This window comes from Erpetoichthys calabaricus, chromosome 15 (assembly GCF_900747795.2).
Source record: "Erpetoichthys calabaricus chromosome 15, fErpCal1.3, whole genome shotgun sequence".
In the NCBI taxonomy this organism is placed as follows: Eukaryota; Metazoa; Chordata; class Cladistia; order Polypteriformes; family Polypteridae; genus Erpetoichthys; species Erpetoichthys calabaricus.
This window is the reverse complement of record NC_041408.2, coordinates 50,800,401-50,827,627: the sequence shown is the minus strand read 5'-3', so window position 1 is coordinate 50,827,627 and position 27,227 is coordinate 50,800,401. Positions and strand designations below refer to the sequence as shown.

Here is a 27,227-nt window from a genome sequence, read left to right as displayed (position 1 = left end):
GCCTACATATCATTTTGAAGGTTAGATCTTACTCTGTCAGAATATACATACTTGGTAAACAAATTATAGTGTGTACCCAAATTACACCAATAGTTGAAAGATTCAAAAATTTCTTTACAAAACAAAAAAATCTCAAATATAGAAAGTGGAAAACATAAAACAGTACAATGTGGTGCCATTTGAAAGTTGAAACACCCTTTTTATTTAGTTGATAACAGTCAGATGTGTTAAACTGTTGAGCCAGATGGGAGTGGGATTGGAGACAGGTGTTGCTGTGATCTGGCAATTCAGCCAAACCTGAGGGAAGAAAGAAAAAACATTGCAATGTGGTATCACAGTATGCAATATACCACTTTAACAGCAAAACACTCTACATTAATTATAGCAATAAAGAAACACTGCTACATTAATAACTCCCACCACTTCATCTGGAATGGCCAGCAATGAGTCCACCTCTGACAAACAGTATGGGCTGTCCATAATCAAACACCAAGTGAAGAGACAACTGAGGAAACAACACACAGGAAATCAGATGGGAGTCAGTCCTCAAGTTCTTAAGGTGTCTGCTAATCAACTTTGTGGTGTCCTCTGTCACCTGTTCAATTTGCCACTAAGCATACTGAAGGTGCTGCTGTTGTCGAAAAAGTCTTGCATTGTTCTTGTACCAAAGAAGGCAAGGGCCTATGCACCTAATGACTACACTATCTCATGAAGATATGTAAGAGGCTGGTCCTGTACTGTACTGTGTCTTCTTGTGGTGGACCACCTGGACACACTGGTTTGCTGACTGGAAAAAAAAAACATTGGAGTTGTGGATGCAATTATCTATCTGCTCACCAAGGCTTATTCTCACCTGGACAAAGCTAACAACATTATGGTTTTTGATTTCTCCAGTGTCTTCAGTACCATCAAGCCATTTAAATTAAGGGTTAAGCTAAGCATGTAGAAAAGTCTAAGGTGTCCCGGATAATGGACAATCTGTCTGGCAGACCAGTCTTTGAGACTCAGATGTGTGACACAGATGTGAGCAACACGGGAACACCATGAGGAACATATACTATAACAGCAGATCTATCTATCTATCTATCTATCTATCTATCTATCTATCTATCTATCTATCTATCTATCTATCTATCTATCCATCCATCCATCCATCCATCCATCCATCCATCCATTCTTGAGGCAAACAAAGTTCTGTCTATTCACCCATTTAACTCAGTCAGAGAAAGAGAAAGCCTTGACCCAGCAGTACTTTACTGTAACTGCTAAAGATCTGTGTGGTTGTGATGTTGTCTTGGGATGTGTTTGTGTCTGATATTCTGGCCAACCTATTACACACCCTACATACACCACATGAGCAGGATTTTCTTCAATTTGTGATAACAGGAAATGTCTAATATTTTATTATCTTGGTGTAATTAGGCACTTAGTATCGTCATAATGATGTGGTTGTGGATAATGAATGGATGATCTTCCAGTTTAATCAAGATGTTGTGAAAGCTCTGAAGTGCCAGAGATTCCCAATCCCCAACACGAACACACTCAGATGATCCTGGGTTCAAATAAATTAGTGTTTATTACACAAATACCTTGCTAAAAGCCCCAAAGTACAAGTTATCTCTCCTACCTCTCCTCTTCCACCTCACTGCCCTCTTCCAGTTGAGTGTTGCTCATCCTCCTCCCAGGTGACTCGCCTAGATAAGGCATTGCAGTCCCTTTTATAGAGGACCTGGGAGTACTTCTGGTGCCAGGGCTGTTGCCAGTTGGAAGCACTTTCAGGTCACAGAGAGTTCCCACATAACAGGAAGTACATCTCCCTGCAGTGCCCTCTTGCAGCACCCATGGACCCCAGCAGGACTACAATTCCCAGCATTCCCTACTGGCTCTCGGAAGGGCGTCCATTTGGGGTTCTATTGTAAATGCTATTTTGCTGGAGATGCCATGATTTCTGCACTATGCCACTGTGTGCAACCTCTAAAAAGATAAACTAGTTTGTGTGAAATAAAAAGGTAACGAATGAGTTCTCCGTGATACACAGTAATAGAAAGTCAGCAGTATTTTTGGCAATGTGGCCTCTAGGGGGTGTACCTCTGAGCCCCCAAACCCCAGATACTATTTTACAGACAAATCACAGGTTCACAGTCAGTCATTTTCTAACCTGCTTAGTCCTAAACAGGGTCATGAGGGTCTGCTGGAGCTTATCCCAGCAAGCATAACAAGAATAGGGCGCAAGGCAGGAACAAACCCTGAACACTCACACATACACACACTAGGGCCAATTTAGGATCGCCAATCCATCCAACATGTATGTCTTTGGAGGAATCCAGAGCACCCTGAGGAAACCCACACAGACACGAAGAGAACATGTAATCTCAACGCAGGGAGGACCCAGGACATGAACTCAGAGCAGAGCAACCACTGTACCACAAGGCTGCCCTCACAGGTTCACAATCAATGTTTATTTAACAAAGTGCCTTTTCATTGTTTCCTTTCCTTTTCTTTCTACTATTTGCACCTCCACTCCTCCCAGATGACCGCTTCCCTTCTCTGCTTCCTACTCTGACTCCCTGGGAGGGCACACTTTCACCTATGGACCCAGACGTACTTCTGGAGCTTAATCTATTGGCCCTGGGAAGCACTTCCAGTCCAGGCAGAACCTCAATGGTCCTTGAGCCATCAGTATCTGACAGTTCCCTCTTTTGGCTCCCACATAAACCAAGAAGGGCAGACCCCAGGGCCACAACTTTCATGCTGGGACTCACCAGATGCTCTGCCCATAGCAGGCAATTACTCACTGTCCTGACCTTCTGGGGCCTAACCAGAGTGTCCCTCTGTGTCTTTCTGTGTCCATGTCCTGGCACAGAAGTTGTTATTTGATGAAGGAACAAATGAATCGAAATGATTTTAGCACAAGTCTGCAACATATGAAAATGTAAAAAAAGTGAAAGGGTCTGAATAATTCTGGAAGGCACTGTGTGTGTGTATGTATGTGTCTGTGTGTGTGTGTGTGTGTAAAGAACTGGCAGAACACCAACAAACTTCAAACCCATTAGCTGGCAACTGTAAAGGAAGAACTGGGACTGAGTTGCTGATGTGACACCAGAGACTACCATATGGAACACCTATTGAAAAAATTTAAGAGGCCCCTGATGTTTGAATTAATTCTGGGATTGACCGCCAGTACAACATAAACAGACGAAATATCCTTGACACCAGACTGAAGTTATAAAATGGAGTCAAAATTTGCTAGCAGTAGGAAAAGAAACCAGGAATGCTGTCAGAGAGAAAAGAAAGCCCTTCATCATCTGTAGGTGTTCAGGTAGTGGAGGTTTGCTCTTTTGCCCTGTTTGTTCAGCACTTCTTTTGTTCTCCCTTTGTTCATCCCATTTGCTGTGTTTATACACTGATACATGTAACATGTTTTGGACTCCTTTGCCTCATTCTTGGATTGGAGTCTCATTATGAGGTTTGCTGCCTATGACGTTAGGTTGTTCCAATCCTAAAATGTGCGCTTGTTTTATTTAGCTCTGTTGAAAGCTTCCTTTTAAATGGCACAAACAATCATCTAACAATGTGCAACTGAATGCCATGTCCATAAATTACACCACACAGTTCTCACAATGCTGTATACCATCATCCAGCTTTATTGTTGTTTTACAGATAACCTGGTGTGTTGCCACTACTGACAGAGCCAATGTAAAAAAAGGAAATGCTGAAATTGCCATGCATTAGCAGCGATTTTCAGTTTTCAAACGGCTTATTCGTACAGGACCTCTGAGATGCCTTAGCCTATTAAACATTTGGATGGATGGGAAAAAGTCAAAAGAAAAAGATTGGCTGCATACCAGCCAGTCACTTATAAATAATGGATCTGCTGAGAAATGTTCTAAAAGAGAAAGACAGCCGCATACCAGCCTCCAATTATAAAGGAGAGTAGCAGTGTGATCAAGGATGCAGCAGAAGGGCTGCTTTCCTTTTAACTTTTTTACAGGGAAAGTCACACTTTTAAAAGACCACTGATATCCCACCCACAGACTTTTTACCGGCTCTGTGCTATGACAGTCACATCTCCACTCCAAAACATTCTGTGTCACTTCTTTGATATTAGGAATTAGCTATTACTAGTGAAACACATGGACCTCCAGTCCTGAAATAAGGATGGTTCACATGGAGCAAGAAGAACTTTTCCATTTTGGCCAAACATTCTTTTTTTCTCAATAAAGATTTACAGCTTCACCGTGATCACATTGGTGATGCACACTCACCAGCCACTTTATTGCGATCACTATACCGTAAACACTCAACCACTTTACATTTAAAAATTTTAAATGTTTGATGAGCAATAAACACAATACTTACACTTGATTATGAATTATGAAGAGGCATGTACTGTGTCCTGGGGCATATGAAGAGATGGGCTTGTGGGGAATTTACTTTTGGATTAGAGACTGAGATGTACTGGTATGCTAATGTCATCCTTGTGAGTTGAAGTGGAAGTAGTGCAGAGAGTTTTGTTTTCTGAGGTGTGAGAGTTAATTAAAAGACAAATTTTGCTCCTATGAACTTTCTTTTTTGGTTGCCGCTAAGGAGCTGTGTGGGAATTTTTTACAATTCTTTCCCCCCTTTTTTGCATACACAGGAGCAAACAGTTGCAGAGTGTTTGGGGAAGCATTTGAAAAGTTACTTGTGTGGCCACTACGGAGCACTGCAGCTCCCCAAACACCCAACACACACAGGCTTGGACACAAGATGCCAATAAACAAGAGGATTTTGTTCTGAGAAACCATTCTGGTAAGCATTTCCCATGCCACAGCCACAATACAATACTAATGGACAGCCACCACAATTCTCTGTCACTCTGTTGCACTCTGTCTCTTCAGCTTCTCTCCCAAGCTTCATCTACCTCCTCCTGACTTTGGCTCTCAGACTGAAGTGGAGCTGTTCCTTTTATACAAAATCCAGGATTACTTCCAATGTCCCAAATTCCTGTCCCAGGAGCACTTCCAGGTGAGGCTGGAGCCCAGCTAAGTAGGGCTTACTAGTGCCTTCTGTGCCCCTGGTGGATCCCACGGAACCCAACAGGGCTGAGCCGAAAAACTCCAGTTCCCAAGATGTCCTGTGGGAATCTGTGGTGCTGCCATAACCCAGGGGGACTGCCATCTATCATTCCTGGGGAGATAATGTCCTATGGAAATTATCTTCTCAAGTGTTTCCAGGCCGTGGGGATCTCGGCTAGGTACTTGTCACTTGTACTGTTGTTATTTGTATTCACAACTAGCATCTGCAAAAGTATGCAGGAATACACATGGTGTTAAAAGAGCCCCACATACCCACATGAAGACATCATCTCATCGAAGAGTCACAATGGAGGGAGCATCATCATTTGGAGCTGCTTTGCAGCCTCGGTGCCTGGTCAGCTTGCCACCATTGAGGGGAAAAATGGATTACTAAGTTTACCAAAGTATCCTGCAGAATAATGTCGGGGTGGCTGTTCATCAGCTCAGACTCAGTGGTAGTTGGGTGATGCAGCAGATCATTGAACCTAAACACTTAAGTAAATTTCACCTTTTGCAGTGGCCAAGTCAGAGCCCAGACCTTATTAAACCAACAGAAATGCTATGGAATGATTTCAAGATAGGCGTCCACACCAGACAGAATATGACCGAGCTGAAGCAGTTCTATAAGAATGGCCCAAAATTCCTCCTGAATGTCATGCAGGTCTAATCTGCAGCACTTGTTTGAGGTTTTTTCTACCACAGGAGGTTCAACCAGTTATTGCTTGTGTACTTTTTCCACAGCAGACTGTGAATGTTTGATGGGTGTATTTAATAATGACATGAAATATTAGAATTATATACAGGTCTGCAAACATAAACTCATAAAAATTGTTTTATTTGGGAATAGTCATTTTCTAACCTGCTTAGCCCTGAACAGGGTCACAGTGGGTGCTAGAGCCCATCCCAGCTAGCATAGGGCACAAGGCAGGAACAAAGCCTGGTTAGGGCGCCAGGCCATTGCAGGGCTAAATGTGAATTTTTTTTTTTTGTAATTATAAACATAATAAAAATATCATTAGAATGTTTCCATTACATCACATTAACTCTTCTTCTTCTTTCGACTGCTTCTGTTAGGGGTTGCCACAGTGGATCATTTTTTCCATATCTTCCTGTCCTTTTCATCTTGTTCTGTTACACCCATCACCTGCATGTCCTCTCTCACCACATCCATTAACCTTCTCTTAGGCCTTCCTCTTATCCTCTTCCCTGTCAGCTCTGCACATGTCCAAACCAACGCAATCTTGCCTCTCTGACTTTGTCTCCCAACCTTCCAACTTGAGCTGACCCTCTAATGTACTCATTTCTAATCCTAATCACATCACATTAATTAAAACATAAAAAATTATGTGATTTATTCATGTATACAATATTTTTCCAATTCAGTTTAACATGAAAATATTCAGTTAATATTTAGTCAATCTAATATTTTTACACATTGTAACAAAGAGACAAGGAGAGATAATAAATCTTTGAGGCACCACAATGGCTAACCGCTTTTATCTTCAAATAAAACACGTGATATAGCATGTTGAAAAAAGAAAAGAAATGTCGTGATGACACAAGTCTCCAGAAAGACTGATTAAGATGGTGTTGATTTTGGTGAAAAAGGTTCTTGGCAGGAAGAGGTGAGTCTAGGTGGGTGAAAACTGGGAGTGATGTCAGAGGTGTCATCATTGTCAAACTTCTGGTCTGCAGAGAGGGGAAGAGAAAGGCAGAAGAATTAGTCGACAGCGCCCTTTGGATTTTAGGGGGAAGAGTACAATTGTCCGAGCCCTTAAACTGTCCCCTGTGCGCACGCGTGTGACAGCATATATGTAAATAAACAACAATACATATTAATTGACTTGCATTTTCAGTAACTTTTCTAGTTTTCTAGAACTTCTTAGCTTTTTTGTTTGGTGGCAAGTCGTTTATGCACTTTCTCTGATACGTCTGTCCCCATGAATCATTCAGCAGTAGTCAACCATCACACCGACATCCCAGCGTCACTTCACTCACCACTCCAGGATTTTTAGGGAAAATAATTCCAAAAAGTTAACTTTCTGAGACTTGTGTTGCAACCCAATTCCTTAAACTTAATTCGCACAATTTTTACAATTTTAGAATTTGTATCTTTATTATTAACTAAAAACTTCTCTTGTCCCTGGTTGTTTTTTTGGCACTATCACATTTTGCATCAGAAATGATTTTTCTAATATTTGCTCCGGCAAAAATGCCCTCTTTCAATTTAGCCTCAGACAAACTGGGAAACTTTTGGCGCAAATACATAAAATAGGCTCCATCTTTTGACAGGACTTTGACAAAATGCTTCATTAAACCAAGCTTAACATGAACCGGTGGTAGAAGCACTTTATCTGGATCCACCAAGCTAGGTGAGATGATGTTTTTGGCACCAAGCTGTAGCTTTTTATCCAGCTGGCCATTCCTTCTGAACCCAATATCAGTCCTTGGCTTTGCTGTCCCACCCACAGAGACAACTGGGGCTTCTAAACCGCTTCACATGCTGCTGCCTACTGCTGTGCCTCATTAGCAAGTTCAGTTCCATTAGAGATACAAGGGTAAATGCCAGGTAGTTGAGTGTGCTGTCACAGGGTCTGGAGTTGTCTGGAGTGAGCAGATAGAATTTATTGTCCTAGAGAAGTAGAACAGAGTTCAGAGTGCCCACTGAACATTTTAGGACAACTATGTCATGTAGGCAATGGGGTTAATTAAATTAGATTTGGGGAAATTTAGATGCACACAGCAGCAGAAACTTAAAAAACAAAGATACAGACTAACAGGACAAATAATGCCATCAATCAAAAATAAAGGAATTTTGTACAGAAATTGCTAAATGTAGTTAGAGAATATAAGTATTTATTTTAGGAAGTTAGGAGGAAGCACTGAATTGCCTGATAGCAAAGGTCATAAAACACTCCCAGAGGCATTTCTTTCCACACTTTTGGTGGAATGAGCTTGTGGCTAAAAGTGCTCAAAGAGAGCACCTCCTGGATGGGGTGGAGAGAAATTTTCATTGCCACCATCTTGTTTTCCACAACAGCTTCAAGTGTGCCCAGGGTGCTTCCTATGATGGAGCATTCCTGATAAGTTTGTTCAGGCATTGCACTTCTTTTGTGCTCGGTTTGCTTCCCAAAGAGACCACAGCGTAGAACACCACACTGGCTACAATGGACTGGTAGAACATTTTCAGCAGCTTGCTTAACACCTCAAAAGACCTGAGTCTCCTTAGGAAGTGCAGCCTGCTATGAACCTTCTTGTATGGTGTAACTGTGTTGACAGAACAGTCAAGTTTGTTGTTCATGTGAACCCCCAGGTACTTGTAGCTCTGCATCACTTCCATGTCCTCCCCCTGAAAGGTGACTGCTCTCAGAGGCTATTTGGCACACTGGAAGACCACTGCCAGCTCTTTTGTCTTGCTGATCTTGTTGACGTCGAACTGAAATTTGTTGTCCCCAGGGCTAGGACAGATCATGGGGGGGGGGGGGGATTAAAACCCAGTCACATGGGTTAACTATCAAACAGTCAGTTGGCGCACTAATAAGCTTGGCCTAGGGCACAAAATAACCTAGCCCCTACACTGGTTGTCCCTGTACCACAAGACAAAGTCTTCCACAACCTTCCTGTACCCTGACTTGTCTCCATTATTAATGCAGCCTATGATGGAGGAGTCATCTGAAACTTTCTTTAGATGTAGAATGTGCTGGAAGTAGGTTGTGTGTGGAGGGTAAACAGAAGACGAGAAAAGAAAATTCCCTGAGGTGCTACACAATGAGGAGGATTTAAAATAATAACAATAACGTAGTGCAATTCAATGCAAAATAATAGTTAAAAATGAAAAGGTTATTAAAAGTATCAGAAAAAAATGTAATCTAAATTGGAACAACCCAATTGAAGAATATATGCAGTACAACTTCTGGTCCAAGCTTTGGTCTTTTACTGTAACTCACTTCTGGCAGGCATACCCACATGTGCGATCAAGCTGCTGCAGATGGTCCAGAATGCAGCCGCCCATCTTGTATTTAACCAGCTGAAGTGGGAACATGTCATTCCTCTTTTCAGGTCACTTCACTGGCTCCCTGTTGCAGCACACATTCACATCATAAAGAAATACTGAATGCGGTATTTATAACAATTCACATGTAGGCCTAAGTGATTTTAACTAAATTTGCTTCAAGGCAAACAAAATACAATTGTCACTGTGTGTAAGAACATGCCAAGCATTTTGAAAATACCTGCTGAAAAATGCAAAATTAAGTCATCGATTGATCATAAAAATGAACGTTCTCGAACGCAGTCAACAGATCAAAGACAGATCCATTGCATGTCCCTTTAAACGGATGGTTTATTATTTTTTGCTGTTTACACCGTTTTCACACATGGATTGGCCACCACAGAGTCCAGACCTTAACCCCATTGAGAATCTTTGGGATGTGCTGGAGAAGGCTTTGCGCAGCGGTCAGACTCTACCATCATCAATGCAAGATCTTGGTGAAAAATTAATGCAACACTGGATGGAACTAAATCTTGTGACATTGCAGAAGCTTATCGAAACAATGCCACAGCGAATGCGTGTCGTAATCAAAGCTAAAGGCGGTCCAACGAAATATTAGAGTGTGTGACCTTTTTTTTTGGTGGCGACTTTTTTTTTGGCCAGTGTATTTGCGTTACTTTTTCCCGTAGTATCACTTTGAGCGACACCTTGCCCACGTCGCGACTGCAGATATCTGGTAACTGCTTGCCTGTACATAGACCCGTGTCACGTGAGTTTGGGCTGCCCAATCAGCGTTTAGCGTTACCGCTCCGCCTCAGGTTGTTCGGGTCGCTATCTCGGAGTGATGGCGGCGCCTTCGTGTGGATTGTTTTGAATTGGTTTTCCTCGGTGTGTCAGGATTTTTTTTCTGTTCTTTGGGGGGGTGGGGAGGGATTGGGGGGATTAACGCTTGTATGGAAATTAAGAGTCGCTCTCAGGTTGTAGGCAAGAGGCCCAGGTTGAGTAAATGTGTGCGGAGGAAGCCATCTCGATTAGGAGTTTCAAATTTGTTCTAGGATTTACAAATTCCTAGGTACTCGCTGCTGCTTTGATTAAAAGGTGAGGCACAGCAATAGAGAAAGAAAAGCAGAAAGGTTTAAAGTAACCTGTCCATGACTTGGAGGAAGGTGCTACAGTGTTATTCACCCCTCTTTTGACAAGTGTGCTGACGATACGGGGAGAGCGAATGGCAGCGGCAATATGGGACATGGACTCGAAACCCTTTCCTTGGAAACTTGTTGGCTGAATTCGCGGAAACTCTTCAGCAATCTACAGAAAACTCCGTGACTTGATACCCGTATCTGTTTGGACATTGTGTCTTCTGAGGAATTCATAAATGTCAGTACACCACCAAAACATCAACATTTCGAGAAGGGAAGGTGAAGCGCTTTTATCTGTTGTAGTGGACTGTGCACCTCCGCGACTGCGCTTTTTTGGTGGGGATTAAGAAAAGCTTGAGCCTCACTGGACCCCCAGCATAGCGGATTGGATTTTAGCTCAGACATTGCGTGGTTTTTATGTTTTTTTTATGAAAGGATATTTGCCTGCTGATCAATTAAATACGGAGCGACTCTCGTGCCATCGGACAGGGTGCCTGTCCCTAACTGCAATAGAACCGCCTGGCCCCGGCGCTGTCTTTCCTTACATGCGCTGGATCGTGAACCCCCTATGGTGAAGCTGACACCGACAGATGGATTTCCCGCGGACCGGCATCCCGGACGCCGGAGGGCGACACGGACTCAATCCGGAGAGTCCAGTCAGCAGCTCCCTGAGCTCCAGAGTCCTCTCGGCGGCCAACCCGCTTTGGACTGCCGCGTTTGACTACGAAGCCAGCGGTGAGGATGAACTCAGCCTGAGGCGGGGAGACATCGTGGAGGTGCTCTCCAAAGATGCTGCTATCTCCGGAGACGAGGGATGGTGGACTGGAAAGATCCGTCACCGTGTTGGCATATTCCCTTCTAATTACGTGACTTATCAGCCGGCTATCTACCACAGGCTCTCGCCCCGGTTAGATACACCTGATGGCGACGGGGGAGGCCGTAGCTCACCGGTGCAGATCAGCTTCACCGAACTCTTCCTAGAGGAGGTCATCGGGGTAGGCGGCTTTGGTAAAGTTTACAAAGGTACGTGGAGAGAACAGGAGGTGGCCGTGAAGGCAGCCCGCCAGGATCCCGACGAGGACATCACCGCGACGGCCGAGAGCGTCAGGCAAGAGGCGAAACTCTTTTCCATGCTCCGCCACCCTAACATCATCAAACTAGAAGGAGTGTGCCTTACTGAACCCAACCTGTGCCTTGTGATGGAATATGCCCGAGGTGGGACTTTGAATCGGGCTTTGGCTGGTCGCAGGATACAACCCCACATCTTGGTGGACTGGGCAGTGCAGATTGCCAGGGGCATGCAATACCTGCACGAAGAAGCGGTTGTTCCTATCATACACAGGGACCTCAAATCTAGCAATAGTAAGTTTGTTTATTATTATTACTATTAAGAACTATTTATGAAAAAAAATGTAAATTGATTATTTAATGTGGGATTGGTTGTTTATGAAGGACTTCACTATACAATGTGCATGTCAGTACTGGCACTTAGCGTGGTTTGTGAAGTAATTTAAAGGACCAGTTAATTTTTTTTTTTTTTGCACGATCCCCGTTTAATCGAAGCAAAACTTGATTCATGTGACTATCGCTTTTAGTTACAGTTTCTTATAAAATATTAATGTGTTACATTGTTTTGGAAAATGTATAAGAATATTCAATTTATTGTATTTTACACCACACAAACATGCTCTCCTTTTTATTCAAACTGTCAGAAATCACACTTCAAATATAAGAGTTAGTCATGCTCTTTCTGGAATGATATTCAGATTTTGCATGCTGCTTCCTTCCCTATGTTAGTGTGACACAGTTTTTCAGCATGACCAAGCTTTCGTTTGATGAGGATGCTTTGACAGTTATTTATTCTAGCTGACAAGCTGCCATAGGAGTGCTGCACAGTTGCTAGGCAAAAACAACTTATACCACTGACAGTACGTGTCATTTTGCATACAAGCATGTTCAGTTTTGCATTGTTTGTCCCAAACAAGAAAAGGTGTGCATTTCTGTAATTTCTGATCAGGTTGGAAAGCATGCTGGATGGCCATGTTCGGTTTATAAAACATTTTAATGAGTTTTAAGAGTTTTAAGTTTTACTAGCCTTTTAATTTGATAGAATTGTTATCTCAAATTACAAAAATTAATTCAAGCAAAATGCAAATGTTTTAGAGGATTAAAGATTAATGCATGTAAATGTAAAATTGTTTTGTGTTTTTTAATTATATAAGTGGTGGTTCATGTTTTGCTATGTAATTTGGTTTTCTGAAAGTTCTTATCTTACTCACTTAAATTAAGATTTGGAACTCTTCTCTTTTTGTTCAGTTTCAGTCATACTATATTTACTATTAGGAGGTTACAAGAAAGGTAAATATTACACAATGCACAAATACAAATTGTACCCTGGCCATAAAGGAGTAAAATTACAGTAAAAGAATTGGGGGGGGGGGGGGGGGGGGGGGAATCAAATGTGAAATGCAAGTGGAACAATGGTAGGTACTGTGGCCCAGAGTCTTTGATTCGAGTCATGTGTCATATTATATCTAGAGTTTTCATGTTTTCCCTTGTAACTGTTTGTTTGAGTTTGCTTTTGGAGTCGTCCATAAATGACTATTTTGGCACAAAATTGACCACCTACTCCCCCTCATCACATTTCATCACAAATCTTCTAACCTCCATCCAGTAATGAGGTTATAGACTTATGACCCTCTCCCAGATCTGTGAATAAGTGAGCTTAACAGTCTCAAAATAAAAACTTAATTTGCTTTGGCCCAATAAGAGTTTTATCAATAGCAGTGTGCATCGAATAGTTTCAATATTTTTTTAAGTTGAAGTTGTTTCTTCAAAAACATGGTATACTGTATATGCATTTTTAATGCAAAATTGTCCTCTAAAGTTAAGCATTTTCTATAAATTTAAAAGAAATACTCCTGGAGTTTTTTAACGGAAACTTGTTTTCCAGGCGATCCATTCCCCCAGAAAACAAAAACCTAAAAACTTAGCAAGTATGTCCATTTCTCAAGCCAAGAAAGTTATAGAGCATTAATCTGCATCTTAAGACACACACATTGTAAAATATCATTGTAAAATACCTATGCCTGTTATTTTCAAACAAAAAAAAAATCCATTATCATATGAGATTCAGCTGTTTTAAAAGAAGACCAGATGTGGGCTGTAACTCAGTGCTTGTTATTGTCTTCTGCAACAACCTTTCATCCCAAGGGGCTTGGTTTCCTATTGCAAGACAAAATCACAGTAAACTGTTTGTGTCATGTGCTTTAGTAGTGTGTTGATTTACTTCTGTTTTTATGTGAGAACTCCTCCAAGGAAGGCTATGGGTATATTGCATGTGAATAGAAAACGTATTTGTACCTTGAGAAAAATAGTATCAGGAATCTATACATATAAAAGGCAAAGCCCTCACTGACTCATCACTAATTCTCCCACTTTCCATATAGGTGGGATGCTGAAATTTCGCGTGCTCATTGCTTGCAGTGTACTCACAAAAGTTAGGTATGTTTCATGTCCTATTGCAGCACCCAAGGGGGAAAACGGGTGTACCCTCTAAACTGTATATATAAATAGGGGAAACCACTCCTCACTATTTCTGCGACTTCCAATATACGTAGGAAGCCCAAATTTCCCTTGCTCATCCTTTACACTGTACTTACAAATGGTAAGTATTATTCATTTTGCGCCGTTCCCCGTAACGAACTTTTGAAAATAACATCTTCTTTTTGGCGGTTCTCACCATTATGCCGTAAGGAACTTTTGGAACTGACCTCTCCTTCTGTTTGTTTCATTCCATATTTCTGTTAACAGAGGATTCATTTCATGGCAGAGACACACAAGGGCTGTCCTCGGTCCTCCTTCCTTTTTCCGCATGGCCGCTGTCCATGCACCTACCACGTGGTTGGCTCCTTGCCTATATACATTAACGACATCCCGCGTTTATGTGCCTCCTCACTCGCTTGCTTACTTTCCTCAGCTGTTTGTCATGCTCACTGCTCCCTTCTTCTTTACTCCACCGCTTCAATCCTGTTATTGTTTGCCTTGCTTCATGTCTTCCTGCTGGTGACTCCTGCTTTTTCATTTAGTTTCTTCACAGTCTTAATCCTCTGGGCATGCCTCTGCATACTGTACTTTTGAAGGTCAGTGCACCAATTATGTTACTACGAAACTTACAACCACCAAAACTTTGTAATGGCACCAGGCTTCAGATCAAGTCTCTGCACTAGAACCTCATTGAAGCAACTGTCTTCACTGGAACTGGCTCAGGGGAGACTGTATTTATTCCTCCCATCACTCTGACCTCCCATTCCAATTCAAACCCATCCAATTTCCAGTAAGGTTCTGCTTCACTATGACAATAAATAAGTCACAGGGCCAGACTCTTTATTTATTTATTTATTTATTTATTTATTTATTTATTTATTTATATATATATATATATATATATATATACTGTATATAAAAGGTCGGCATTAACTTGACACAAGATTGCTTCTCATATGGCCAACTTGTACGTTGCATGCTCAAGAGTAAGCTCAGCAGACAGCTTGGTCGTTTTACAGCCCGAGGGCAGAACTGCAAACGTCGTTTACAAAGAGATCCTTACATCCTAAAAATGTGCATTTCTCATACACAACATTTACAATCATAAGTTAAACTCTTTACAATCATCAAATTCACTCTCATTACTAAAATAAGCCTACGACAATTACATTGACAATCTTGTTACGGTATTTTTAAAATGTTTCCTTTTCTTTTTCATAACTTCTTTAACACACTACTTCTCCGCTGCAAAGCGCAGGTATTTTCCTATATGCGATAAAGGGATTATTTCCAGATGTTATCGTCACAAATATGCATTTTTCTGCCATTTCAAAGTTTTTAGGTTTTATTTTCTAGTGGTGCTCCTTACCCCTTAGGTTACATTATAAATTACTACAATATACACTTGCCAATATACACTTTCTCCATTTTCTGTTTGAGCTAGTACCACCATTAATTCATTTGCCGACAGGTAACCACAGTGACTGATATGAAGATTTTGTTTGGAACTGCCTGATATTTGTGCATTGCTTGTGACTTTGCAACATCACAACCAAGGCAAAATATTGATAGCATGTCTTTGCATATGCTGTTACTCAGCATGGACTGGATTGAGAGACAGTACGGGTCTTATCGAATAGAACAAAATGTTGTAACTGATTGATGAAGGATGTTGTTCACCTTCAAGCACTGCAAAAAAAAAAAAAAGATGGAAACTTGTGCATGGCTCCAACTGTTGCTTATTCGGGCACCTTTATTACATTGGTGGTACATTGACTGATGACTAAGCTCCAGAATATGTTGCTCCTTTGCTGGTGATATTGGGGCATCTGCTATGCATTATATCAGAGTTGGCAAAAACTCAAGGCTCAAATGTATAGCCGGCTCTGACCAGTCATCTTAGAACCCCAAAGGGTCACACAGCATCACAAAAGTTGTAATCGGCCCATGGGGCAGTAATGTCATTTATGGACTGCCCAGTTAGGTATTCTGGTTTATCACCAGCAGCACCAAGGGTGTGTGTATTAGGGCAAATGCGTAATTGCTGATTAGCCTACAGTATGTTTATGTGAGTAGGCCTGATGCATTGGAGTCAAGGTCAGGGCCGTTTCTCCTTAGTTTCCAAAAACCCTATGAGATGCAGGATTTCTGTTGGTTGTCATGTATGATGGTATTCCAGTTCAGAATGTAAAGTTGCCAACATCAAACTCAACAATTCATCAATAACACTAGCAAACTGTTCAAATGCTAAATAACTGGCCATTTCTCAGGTTTATTTCTTTTTATAGGTATGTTTTTTTTTCAATGATTCTAAAAATGAACACCCCACTATTTAGTACTCTGCATTTCAAAGCACTCCAGTCAGTAGAGACGTAGAGAACTATACACTGAAGTATGTATCCATATAGTGCTTTCTTACTCTCAAAATGCTATATATAAATAAAGTCCATGCTTCTGTGGGTCCTTTAGTATCTTCTTGATAGCTTGAAATACAACTTAAACATGTGTCGTTTCTGGAGCTGTATAGTGCTTTGAAAATATAGAATGCATTTACTTATACTTACTTTTGTACCAGGGAGTTTTTACGCTTAAGGCGTATTGAACTGTATATTGTTCTGCGGAGTTGTTCCTTTTTTTTGAATCTGATCTTTCTGCTTGTACAGGAAGTGATAGCTGCAGTTGCCATTTTTATGATATGTGAGACTTTATAAGGTTTAGCACCATGTTGTAAGATTGTGTATGTATATGCTATTTTTTTTTTTTTTAAATATTGAGACCCACTCTTCATAGCAGTCTAGAACCATATGAACTGGTGGTCAGCATCTCCTTATTACACTCTGTCAGAGGAAGTGATAGCTGCAGTTGCCATTTTTATGATATGTGAGACTTTATAAGGTTTAGCACCATGTTGTAAGATTGTGTATGTATATGCTATTTTTTTTTTTTTTTAAATATTGAGACCCACTCTTCATAGCAGTCTAGAACCATATGAACTGGTGGTCAGCATCTCCTTATTACACTCTGTCAGACCAATTTTGAACACCAAGATGCATATCTTAATCCCACCACAAAATTGCTTGAAGGTCACATACATAAATAAGCAAAAACAATGGTGTACATGAAAATGAAGTTGTGTATAAAGATGCACTTGTAAACTGGAAAATATGTAATTACGTAATTCTAAAGGGAAATTTCACACTGTTCATTGAATTGTTGAAAAACCGTACAATGCCAATAGACATAAAAGCTGAAGAAATACTTGATTGGGACTTTAAAAGAGAAGCGCACCTTTGAAGAGTTTGTATCTTTTAGCTATACCATTATTTTAATAAATTGCATAGCATAATTGATTTTGTTTAAAAACCAATGTGACAGCAGAGTAAATCACAATATAATTATCTAATTTTATATAACAATAATTTAGCGAGTAAGAGAGAATTTTAATCTAAGTGACATAAATTCTAACTGGGTAATGTTCAAGAGCTCAGTAATGGAAGCACCTGCAAGGAGCTATGGCAATGTTCTTAATACTTTTCAGTGGTAGACAACAATGGGAAGGGTAGTTGTCAAGTTTAAAAAAAGAGGTCTTCCATGCAGTGTCAGCAAAGGAAACTCCAGCAATTACTGAGAGGTACTGGAATGGCAAAAGTCAGCTGTGACTAAACTGAAATTCTGTGTGAAGGAGTTTGTTGAGGCTGTGGAGATTGTTTCAGTCCTCAATGTGCTCAAAGAGGTTCTGAAAAACTATTCATTAACTTGGGAAGGGTAGGAAGGATGTCTCCAAAACTGTTTTTAGCATTGACCTAAATTGAGATATTGTCAAAGGATGAAAGGAACACTTTGAGGACCACCTAAACCTTTTTGATATGTCCAGCTGAGAGGAGACTGTGCTAAAAAAATTGATTGGTGTTGGGTTCATCTCTGTGGCTGAGGTTGCTATGGTGATTAAAAAACTCTATAGTGGCAATGCTATAGGCTTGGATGAGATCCAACAAGAACTACTGTGGAGGTTTTTTGGCTAACGTGCCTCAGTGCTGCGTGGAAGGCAGAGACAGTTCCTCAGGACTGGAATACTTAATTGGCGGTATCCATTTTTTAAAAAGGGGGGCAAGAGTCATCACATTTTTCAGCTGCTCTGAGAAAGCCAGTGTCAGGGTGCTGGAACATAGACTTAATCTCATCTTCATCTGTTACCTTTGTTCAGATCTTGGAGAGATCATGACAACTGGACTGGTCTGTCCACATGTGGATTTAGATATAGTTTATGACTGTTTGGCCACTGCACCCCATGGTACTGTCTAGGAAGCACTTGAAGTGTTTGGGTTTCATGGGCCAATGGTGTGTCCCATTTGGTCCCTGAGTTTGCAGAGTGATAGTTGTGTTCTCATACTTTGAGTAGCCAGCTTTGTTCATTGTGGAGAGTGGGCTTCACTAAGGGTTTATTTAATCTCCTCTGCCTGTTTTTAATTTTCGTTGTCAGCATATCAAACTGCAGTCAAGGATTGGAGAATATCCAATTTGGGAACCTGGATGAGGTTTTTCTTTTGCTTTCATCAGTCTGTGCTGTGTGGCTCATTATGAAATGATTAACAGCTAAGTTTGATTTGGTTGTAATGAGAATCTGCACCTTCAAATCTGGGGGTTGTGGGCCTCTCCCAGAAATGAATGGCTTGTTCTCTTCGTATAAGGGGTGGACAGGTGCCCCAGGATGGGGAGTTCAGTTACCTCATAAGTGAAGGAAAAGATAATTGTTGGAGTGACCAATGCATCAGTTTAGCAGCCAGACGTTTGTGAACTAGGAGGTGGTAGTGAGTAGTTCAGTCCTGGGGCAAACATTTTGATTTATGACAATTTTTTTTTGACAACATTCCCTTCTTCACTCATGGTCATGAGCATTGGGAAGTAACCTGAAACATGAGATTGGTAGTACAAGTGGCCAGAAAGAAGTTCCCGTGTAAGGTTGCTGGATACAGTGTCCATAATAGGTTCAGAACCTTAGAGTTGAAACTCTGCCTTTTCAGGATTGAGATGAGTCAGTTGAGGTGGGTTGAGAATATAGTTGGAAAGTCCCTTTGTCGGCTCCCACAAAATGTGTTCAGGATAGGCCCACTGGAAGAACAGCTGGAGCAGACACTGAAAATACATGGGGCAGTACGAGCTCTGTGCTTTCATGAAATTGTTTGGGAATTCTCCAGGATGGGTTAGAATAAGTTGCAGAGGATAGAATTGCCTTGTCAGGCCATCCCAGCTTGTGGCTACCTAACCTTGCAACATGATAAGTGGCACAAAAATGAAAATGCTGCTATTAAAATAAATCTGATTTGACATCCCTATAAAATTTAGCATCTGGTAATGATTCTGGTTATTTTAAGTGTCATGGCTCCTAATCACCCTTGAGATTTGTGTGCTGATTTACTTGTGTTGTACAGAGTTTAGTAGGTTAGTTGTGTTATCAATGACAATAAAGTGCTTGAACTGCAAACTGTTATTAAAAAAGCCCTAATTTCATAGTGGTTAAATCATGGATGTGAAAATATTTTCACTGTTTTTACGGTATAGTGATCTCTGTCCCTCTGTAGTTATGCTACAAGGCAGTGAAAGGCAATTTAGATTGGAGCTTCAGGTACTCCCTACTCTTTTTGATGGATGCCTAGAGATCTTTTTATGACCAAAGAGAGTCAGGATTTCAGTTTTGCATTTCATCCAAAGGAAGCCCCATTTTTACAGCACAGTGTCTCCGTCATCAAGGCCAGTTTATACTTAATGCTCAGAACGCATATGCGCACGCATCACGGCTGCCACACATTTCCAACGTTCATTTGATGCCTTCTCTGAGCACTTCCTCAGAAATCAATGCGACCTGTGCGCAACACATCAAACTTAAATTGTGACATACAAATTTATTCGTGGAACTTTTTTTTTCCCCCATCTGTTTTTCACATATTCCATCTTCTGTGCTGTTTTCTTGCACCTTTGCATCAGAACATATGGAAGCATATTTGAGCCACAGAAGAAAATAAATTACAGACACAGTGAATTAAAAAAAATAAAAGAAGAGGTCTATTTCGTGATTGAAGTGGAAGATTCAACTCCTAGTTTATTTTGTCTTTTAAAGTAGTGCGTCATAAACATTATCTTAAAACTGACCCATTTGTTAATCACTACATGCCTTTTGACAACAGTAGGAGGCAGTGATTGCCACACAGAACACATCAAATTTATGATATTCCAGCTCCCTGCACATTTAGAATCCTTAAATTTATACTTGATATCACTTTATTGATGAAATGTGTTAAAGCATGTATGTTACATTGTCTAGATAAATAGTTAACTTCATTTAAATAATTAATACTGTGGAGGCAGAACATAGCGCTGCTGCCTCGCAATAGGGAGTCACGCAATAGGGAGTTGTATCCCTGGTGATCCCTGCCTTGGAGTATTGTCCTGGTGGGTTTCCGCAGTGTTCTGGTGATGCCAAAGTGACGCTAGTGAATTTGTGTGGTTATATTCACCGTGCGATGAGCTGATGCCCAGTCCAGGGATTTTGTTCCTCGCATCCGATGCTGGCTGGAATGGGCACATCCCTGGATTGATGGATGTAATCATTAAAATCCATCCATTTTAGAAATATTGTGGCAAGGTGTTCTGGTAATGTAATAGATGTTTTGGGTAACACAGCGAATCCTAACGTTATTTTATCACTGTAGCTACTGGTGAGTAAGGCAGGATCAAGCACAGGTCAAATGTGTGCCGAAAGAAATCTCTCCGTTCAAAAGTTTGTTTTAAAAGATTTAGTGAAAATTCAAAGCAAATAGTCCACACAAGAACAAAGAGAAAAAGTTGTTATATACATAGAATAAAAGGCAAAAAAACTGGAAAAAATGTCTCTTCTTTAGCTTTTCTGGTCAAACTTCATTTGTTTCTATACTTAATGCTTTACCTTGCCTTCAGTACAGTACGCTCTAAACATTTGGCACTGCATGTTCAGTAGAGCATGTTAGCTTTCATACTATTGGGCACATAAGGCACAGTTTAAAACCATGTGCCCTGCATGCCTTACACACGGCAAGGCAGGTCACTAACTGAGGCTAATCTATAGTCAGAGAGGCTAGAAATAGAATATACCAATTCAGTTCAACTTGTGGTCATTGTAAGAACGTCCCATTGACTATGCACTAATATATAGGCAAACTTTTAATATAACTTAAATAACTAGCAAATGGCTGTTATAATCACCTTGATGATTTCTCTGCCACCAGGTGGAATCCTCCAGATCTACATAAAATACTTGCGCAAGTATAAACCGTATACTGCTTGCATATCAGCAGTGTCCACAGGCGTATAAACCCGGCCTTTGGATCCACACACAGACCATAGAGTAAGCATCCCCTGCTGACCTCGCCAACACCTCTTGAAGCAGCAACCCAAGGTTTTCCTAGTTGGCCTCCTATACAAGTACTGGCCGGGCCCAAAAATGCTTAGCTTGAGGTGGATTACCTGTTCTGAAGAGCAGGTGGGTTGAAGAAAGCAAAGTTAGACATGTCTTATGTATATTTTTGTCTTGCAAACTGGTGTGTATATATTAAATGGCAGTAAATTTGTTAAACAACAAGAAAACACATATATTTTTATTAGTTAAAATGTGTTTGTATCAAGGTTATTATAGTTTTTTCCTTTTATATTAGTTTTTATTTCTATATTTTTTCTGACCTTACTTGGAAATTCAGTTTAGATTTAGTTTTCCTTCATTGTGTATTTTTAGTTTTAGTTTAGTTTTTATTTTTCAAAGACATTTCTATTTTATTTTTATATACATTAGTTTCAGTTTTAGTTTTAGTAATTATGGTATGGTTAAAGAGCTACTATGGAGTTTAGTTTTTGTGTCACAATGAGAGAGAACTGTACACTTAACGGGTTTGGATATAATATGAATTTAATGTTAGTGGAAGCTTACTACACTACACAACACACTTTACAATTTGGTTTTTTTTTTTTTTGTCTGTTAAAATATTTTCTGTGTCATTTGTGCTGAACAAATCTGCGCTGACTGTTGGCACCTTTTTTTCTTTTGTTGCCCAGAATAGCCAAATTTGCAATGAACTTTAGGTGAATTTAAGGTGTAAGGGTTTTTTACTCTAAATGTCTACAACACACAACATCTCCTGCTCCAATGACAATGTGCTTATAATGAATGCCTTCAATATTTCATTCAAAAATCTCAAACACTGGGCTTTGTTATTTTCTACCAGCCACACTGATCTCTGATTCCATCTCAGACACAAACAATTTATAGACAGAATTTTGCACCTGCAGGCCTGTAAAGATACAAAAAATAAGAGAATCTATTGTGTTTTGACAGGTGTGACCATGAAAATCCACAGGGGTTAAGAAAGAACAAGGGTCTTAGGCTTGAATCAGTGTGCAGACCCCACCTAGCTGTATTGAGGGAAACAAAGAAAAATAAGCAAGTAGTGTGAAGGTTAGGGGCAGTGAGACATGAATATCCCATCACAAGAACAGTAAACCCTTAATGAGCAGAGCAAGAACAGGTAATAAGAGCATGGACAGGCACAAAACAACAGAAACAGCATCTGAGATTAAGAACAATTTATGCATTATCTAAACCTGTTCATCCATAGCAGGAACCTGGAGCCTACCCCAGCAAGTTTGGATGCAGGAAAAATCCCTGGTACGCAATATGTATGATATGGCGGATGTTAAGAGCAAAAAGAATAAGATATTTCAACTATCTGATTTGAGAGGGAGAGAAACATTGAAAAAATGGGGACAGATATTTTAAAGCATAATTCTGCTACTGGATTATTTTCACAATATCAGGTATTTTGAGCTGTGAATATGAACTAAAAAGATAAATGAATATAGAATAAATACAAAAACAAATTAGTATGTTTAGCTTTTCACCACTTGGCAGACTCTCTTCCCCCACCTAGCTGTAGTTCAGGAGAGATATTGCCAACTCAGGAATTTTACAAGGGTTGTATAGCATTGTTGTTAAACGATGTTTTTAAAGCAACAATGTGCTGATCTTGTATGATGACCTTGTCAGTCTCTCGATCAGTGCCGTTTTATTTTCAACAATCGGGAGTGGCCTCCCCTCGACTTTCTCGTGTACTCAGATATGGGGATGGATATTTGAGGAGTAAACCACATGACAATGATTGTATTATGTACATTAAAAAACCATCAACAACAAATCAAATCAAATTAATAATGTATTGAACAATTATTATAAAAGTAAAGTTGAATAAATCGGACTCTGCAGCTGCATGAATGAAAAAAAAAATTGATTATGTGTTCAGGTAAAGTACCACTTCCGGTTGATGGAAATACAGATTTACAATTCTGATGTAACAACCACATGCCAAATTTCATCCATCTATCTAGTTGCATTTTTGAGATACCGTGTTTATAAACACATACACACACAGACACACAGACAGAATTCCAAAAAACGTTATTTTCTGACTCGGGGAGGTCTAAAACATCAAGATTCATCAAAATGTCGGTTGATTTTTTTTTTTTTCTTTTCATGGTTAGTATACTTTCTCTATACTTTGTATACTTTGAGTGCGAAGTGGCAGTTGAATTACTGTCAACAAAAAGCAGGCACCTGGGAAATAAACTGAAACGTAACTCACTCGTGATTTTTCTGTCCATACTATAAAGTTTTTGTTGAGCAGCACAATCCGATTTCAGGCATTTAAATTACATCTTGATATACAACAAGTGCAGAGAAAGGCAGTGTGCTGTAAATCACTTTCTATTCCACAATTTTTTTCAGCGCGTATTCAGCTTGTTCTGTCACCACAAATGCAGTGTGAGCACTTGCCCGCCATCACTAGCTACTGGTCACTTGATGAATATGTGCGGGGGGTTCGTGTTGGATGGCTTTCAGTTTTAGAGTTAAATGTTATAAAGGTTAAAAACTAACAGCAAGAAAATTAATTCAAAAACTAAAATTATTATTTTATTTCTGTTAAGTCTTTTCCGCTACTTTAATAGTTTCATTTAGTTTTAGTTTTTCATTTCAGTTTTGTTAATTATTTTGTTTACGAAAATGTTTTTTTAACAATAGTTTCAGTTTTGATTTTAGTTTTCGTTAACTATAATAACTATGGTTTGTATATTAGTCTACAGTGACTGGACACTATTGCAAGAATGTCACAACTTAAACTTTGTTTGCACTATTACACAAACTTTTCACACTTCTATGCATGCCTCTTAAAAATGAGTTTTGGAGTATGGATAAATACCATTCCATCCTTTTAACAGAATTTTTTACATTTTATTAATTTATTGTAGACTGTTTTCCTGAGTTACGTGGAAGAAAAATTACACAAACTTTTCACACTTCTATGCATGCCTCTTAAAAATGAGTTTTGGAGTATGGATAAATACCATTCCATCCTTTTAACAGAATTTTTTACATTTTATTAATTTATTGTAGACTGTTTTCCTGAGTTACGTGGAAGGAAATGAAATGAAAGCATTAAAGGGCAACCATGTGAGGCCATCTTGAGTGACACCACATGGGCCCTTTAACCAGCATGCTTTTAGCTTTGTAACAACTAATTAACTGAATGCTACTAGGTCTGTGTGGTTTCTTGAGGCCACGGTGCAATAAATAAAGTTTGGCAATGAAGCACTGTGTGTGGTAGGTCTGTGCAAATCAGTGAGTAATAGCTTTTCTGTTTTACACTTTCCCTAAACACCAATGCATTTCAGTTATGGATCTGGTGCATTAAAAAAAAGCCTGTGTTCTTTGTAGTTATCTGTGTTGACAGATTTTTCTGACCTTACATGGTCCAGTGATTCCTTCAGGTCTGACAGTCCCCTATTGTTGTGTGTTTTTTTTTTTTTTTAAGAAAGTTTACAAACATTGAAAATGGCTCTCTTGACCAGGACAAAACAATCCTTTCTAACTTTGCAACAATCACAGTAATGTTCTCAGCATGTCTTTCTCTCATCCCATAATTAGGGCTGTATGTAGTGAAACAATAATCATCTTTACTGTTCCAGTAATGAACCAATCTTACCTTTTTTCTTTCTTACAAAACCGTTAATTTCAGTTAATAAAGTAAACATTTTGTTCACATGTTTAATTTTCTAGCTGTCCATTTGTGTTTAAGGGTATTTAAAAACATAAAAGGCAAATTTACATAAAAGGTTTATTCATTAGACAAGGTGGAGCTTTGTGCTTCAGTTTGCAATAGTTGTACTGATATGTGGAGGAAAACCGAAGGCAATAATTGTTTTGAGTTTATTAAAAATGCAGCTGAAATACTGGAACATATTTAAATAAAAAGTCTTTTGTCAAATGTATTGGTTTAACAAAGCATGAAATATTTAAGGTTAATTTGCATTTCTAGGCCTGGAGATGGCTACTACCATCTACCAAAGTAAAGCCCGACTTTGACATGATATAGGGTACAAACTACTTGCATTGTCCCTAACATTACTTTTAGTGTAAATTTTAAATTGGACATCGTAAAAGTCTGTAAAGGCTTTAGACCAGATTATTCTGTGAATAAGTGGTTTCTACATTTTCTGTTTTGTTCAAATGCCAGATTTGGCATTTACACATTGTAAGTTTATCCACTTGTTCAAATATTATTTAACTTTAATCACACTCACTGTTGTAAATGTGTTTTTCACAAAGCTTCTTGAGTTTATTTTTCATTTTTTTTAATATTGGTGATATTTCAGACTCATTACTACTTTACAGTGAGGAACATAAGTATTTGAACACCCTGCGAAAATAAATTCTGTACAAATCATACAATGTGATTTCCTGAATATTTTTTTAAAATTCTGTGTCTCACAGTGGGAATACACCTACAATGTGAATTTCAAACCCCTCCATGATTTATAAGTGGGAGAACTTGCAAAATCACAGGGTGTTCAAATACTTATGTTCCTCACTGTATATAGCCTTTGTGTTTTCCAGCACATTTATACAAATGGGCTTTAGACTTGCCTTTTGAAAAAAAGTATTTTTTTAATTGCTGCTTCTTTCAACTTGTTTTTAACTGTAATGTAATTTCCTGTATTATTACACCTTAGTTGACTGATCAGTGATTTAATGCATTGTGAGAGCTCTGCATCCATTACCCTTGTCCAAGTATTTTAAAGTACTCTGAGTTGTTATTATTTTCCATTACTGACCACATAAACAGGTTTGAATTTTGTCTGCTTTAATAATATCTGTTCACAAAAATTGCATTACACTTCTTATTCTTTGGTGTAAATTGTTATATGCACAGGAACCCATAATACCTATGTTAATGACTAAGTTGAAACTAACTAACTGTTCGCAGTGGCTGAAGCACTAGGTCAGGTTAGATTTGAGAGCATGCTCTGGTATGGAGTGCTGCCATACACAACGAAACAGCTTGGGATCCCAGTCTACAACCCCGCAGGCAGACACGCGGTCCAGTCCCACCCTCTGGAAATGACCATCTATGTGCCGCAGCCAGGCGTTATGTGGGGGTGTCCCCTTGGTCTGGTCCAGCTGCTTGGCTCCTCAGCAATGAGGATTCTGTGTGCTGGATCAACCACAGGGAATCTCGCTACATGTTCGTAAATGCCATAACTTGACACTCCCACACAATGCAGGTAATGCGCCTCATTTGGAACTATGTGAGCAACTGCTTGTTCCATACAAAGTCAAATCGGCGGTACCCAGGGATTCTGTGAAGAGACCCCGTACTCAAGGAGTCCAGTTGTCATCTCCTGTCATTGAATAGTGTCCATGTCTCACAACCATATAGCAAAACAGGATGCACCAGGACTCTAAAGACTTGGACCTTTGTGCTTTTGCAGAGAAATTGGAAGCTCCACATACCCCTTTCCAGTGACCTCATGACCCCCTGTGCTGTCCCAGTCCGTCTACTTGACCTCGTAGTAAGACATGAATCTTGATCCTGAGGTAAGTAAACCTCTCAACGAGGTCAGCATTCTCTCCACAAATGGACAAACTGCTGATGGCTGTGCGGAAGAGGTAATTAAAGACCTCGATCTTGGTTTTTTATCCAGGACACTCGCAAACCCAGACACTCAAGACTCCTCACTCAGATGCCCCACAGCCATTGGACCCAACAACCTTGCCCAACATTCAGTCCATGCAAGCATTGAACAGTGTAGGAGCAAGAACACATCCCTGACAAACCCCAGAATCAACTGGGAAGAATGCAGAGGTTCTGCCTCAACTCTGCACAGCACTCATAGTAGCAGTGTACAGGCTGACTTTAGCCAGGTTTCCATCCAAGGAGTTTTTGCGGAAAAATATTTAGCGCTTCAAATTTTTTTACCGATATAGCTGATGGAAATGCTAATTATCGATAAAATGTTGTACATGTCGATATAATATTTTTCCGTTTAACTTTAGCGCATAAATTCCATATCGATGCTTCAGATGTCGCAAAAACTACATTGGAAACACTTTTTGTCGGAAAAAAGGGCTTTAACGCAAAT

At 39.8% G+C, this 27,227-nt stretch overlaps 1 protein-coding gene across 2 annotated transcripts in view; it reads left to right on the top strand.

The window, feature by feature from the left end:
• Nucleotides 1-9,967: 9,967 nt before the first annotated feature.
• The window catches only part of map3k21 (mitogen-activated protein kinase kinase kinase 21), a 114,920-nt gene continuing 97,660 nt past the window's right edge, over nt 9,968-27,227 (top strand). For both annotated transcript variants that reach the window (XM_051919366.1, XM_051919365.1), the window contains exon 1: nt 9,968-11,549. In XM_051919366.1, the coding sequence (XP_051775326.1) occupies nt 10,778-11,549 (772 nt within the window). In that variant the 5' untranslated portion in view covers nt 9,968-10,777. The remainder of the gene's footprint in view (nt 11,550-27,227) is intronic.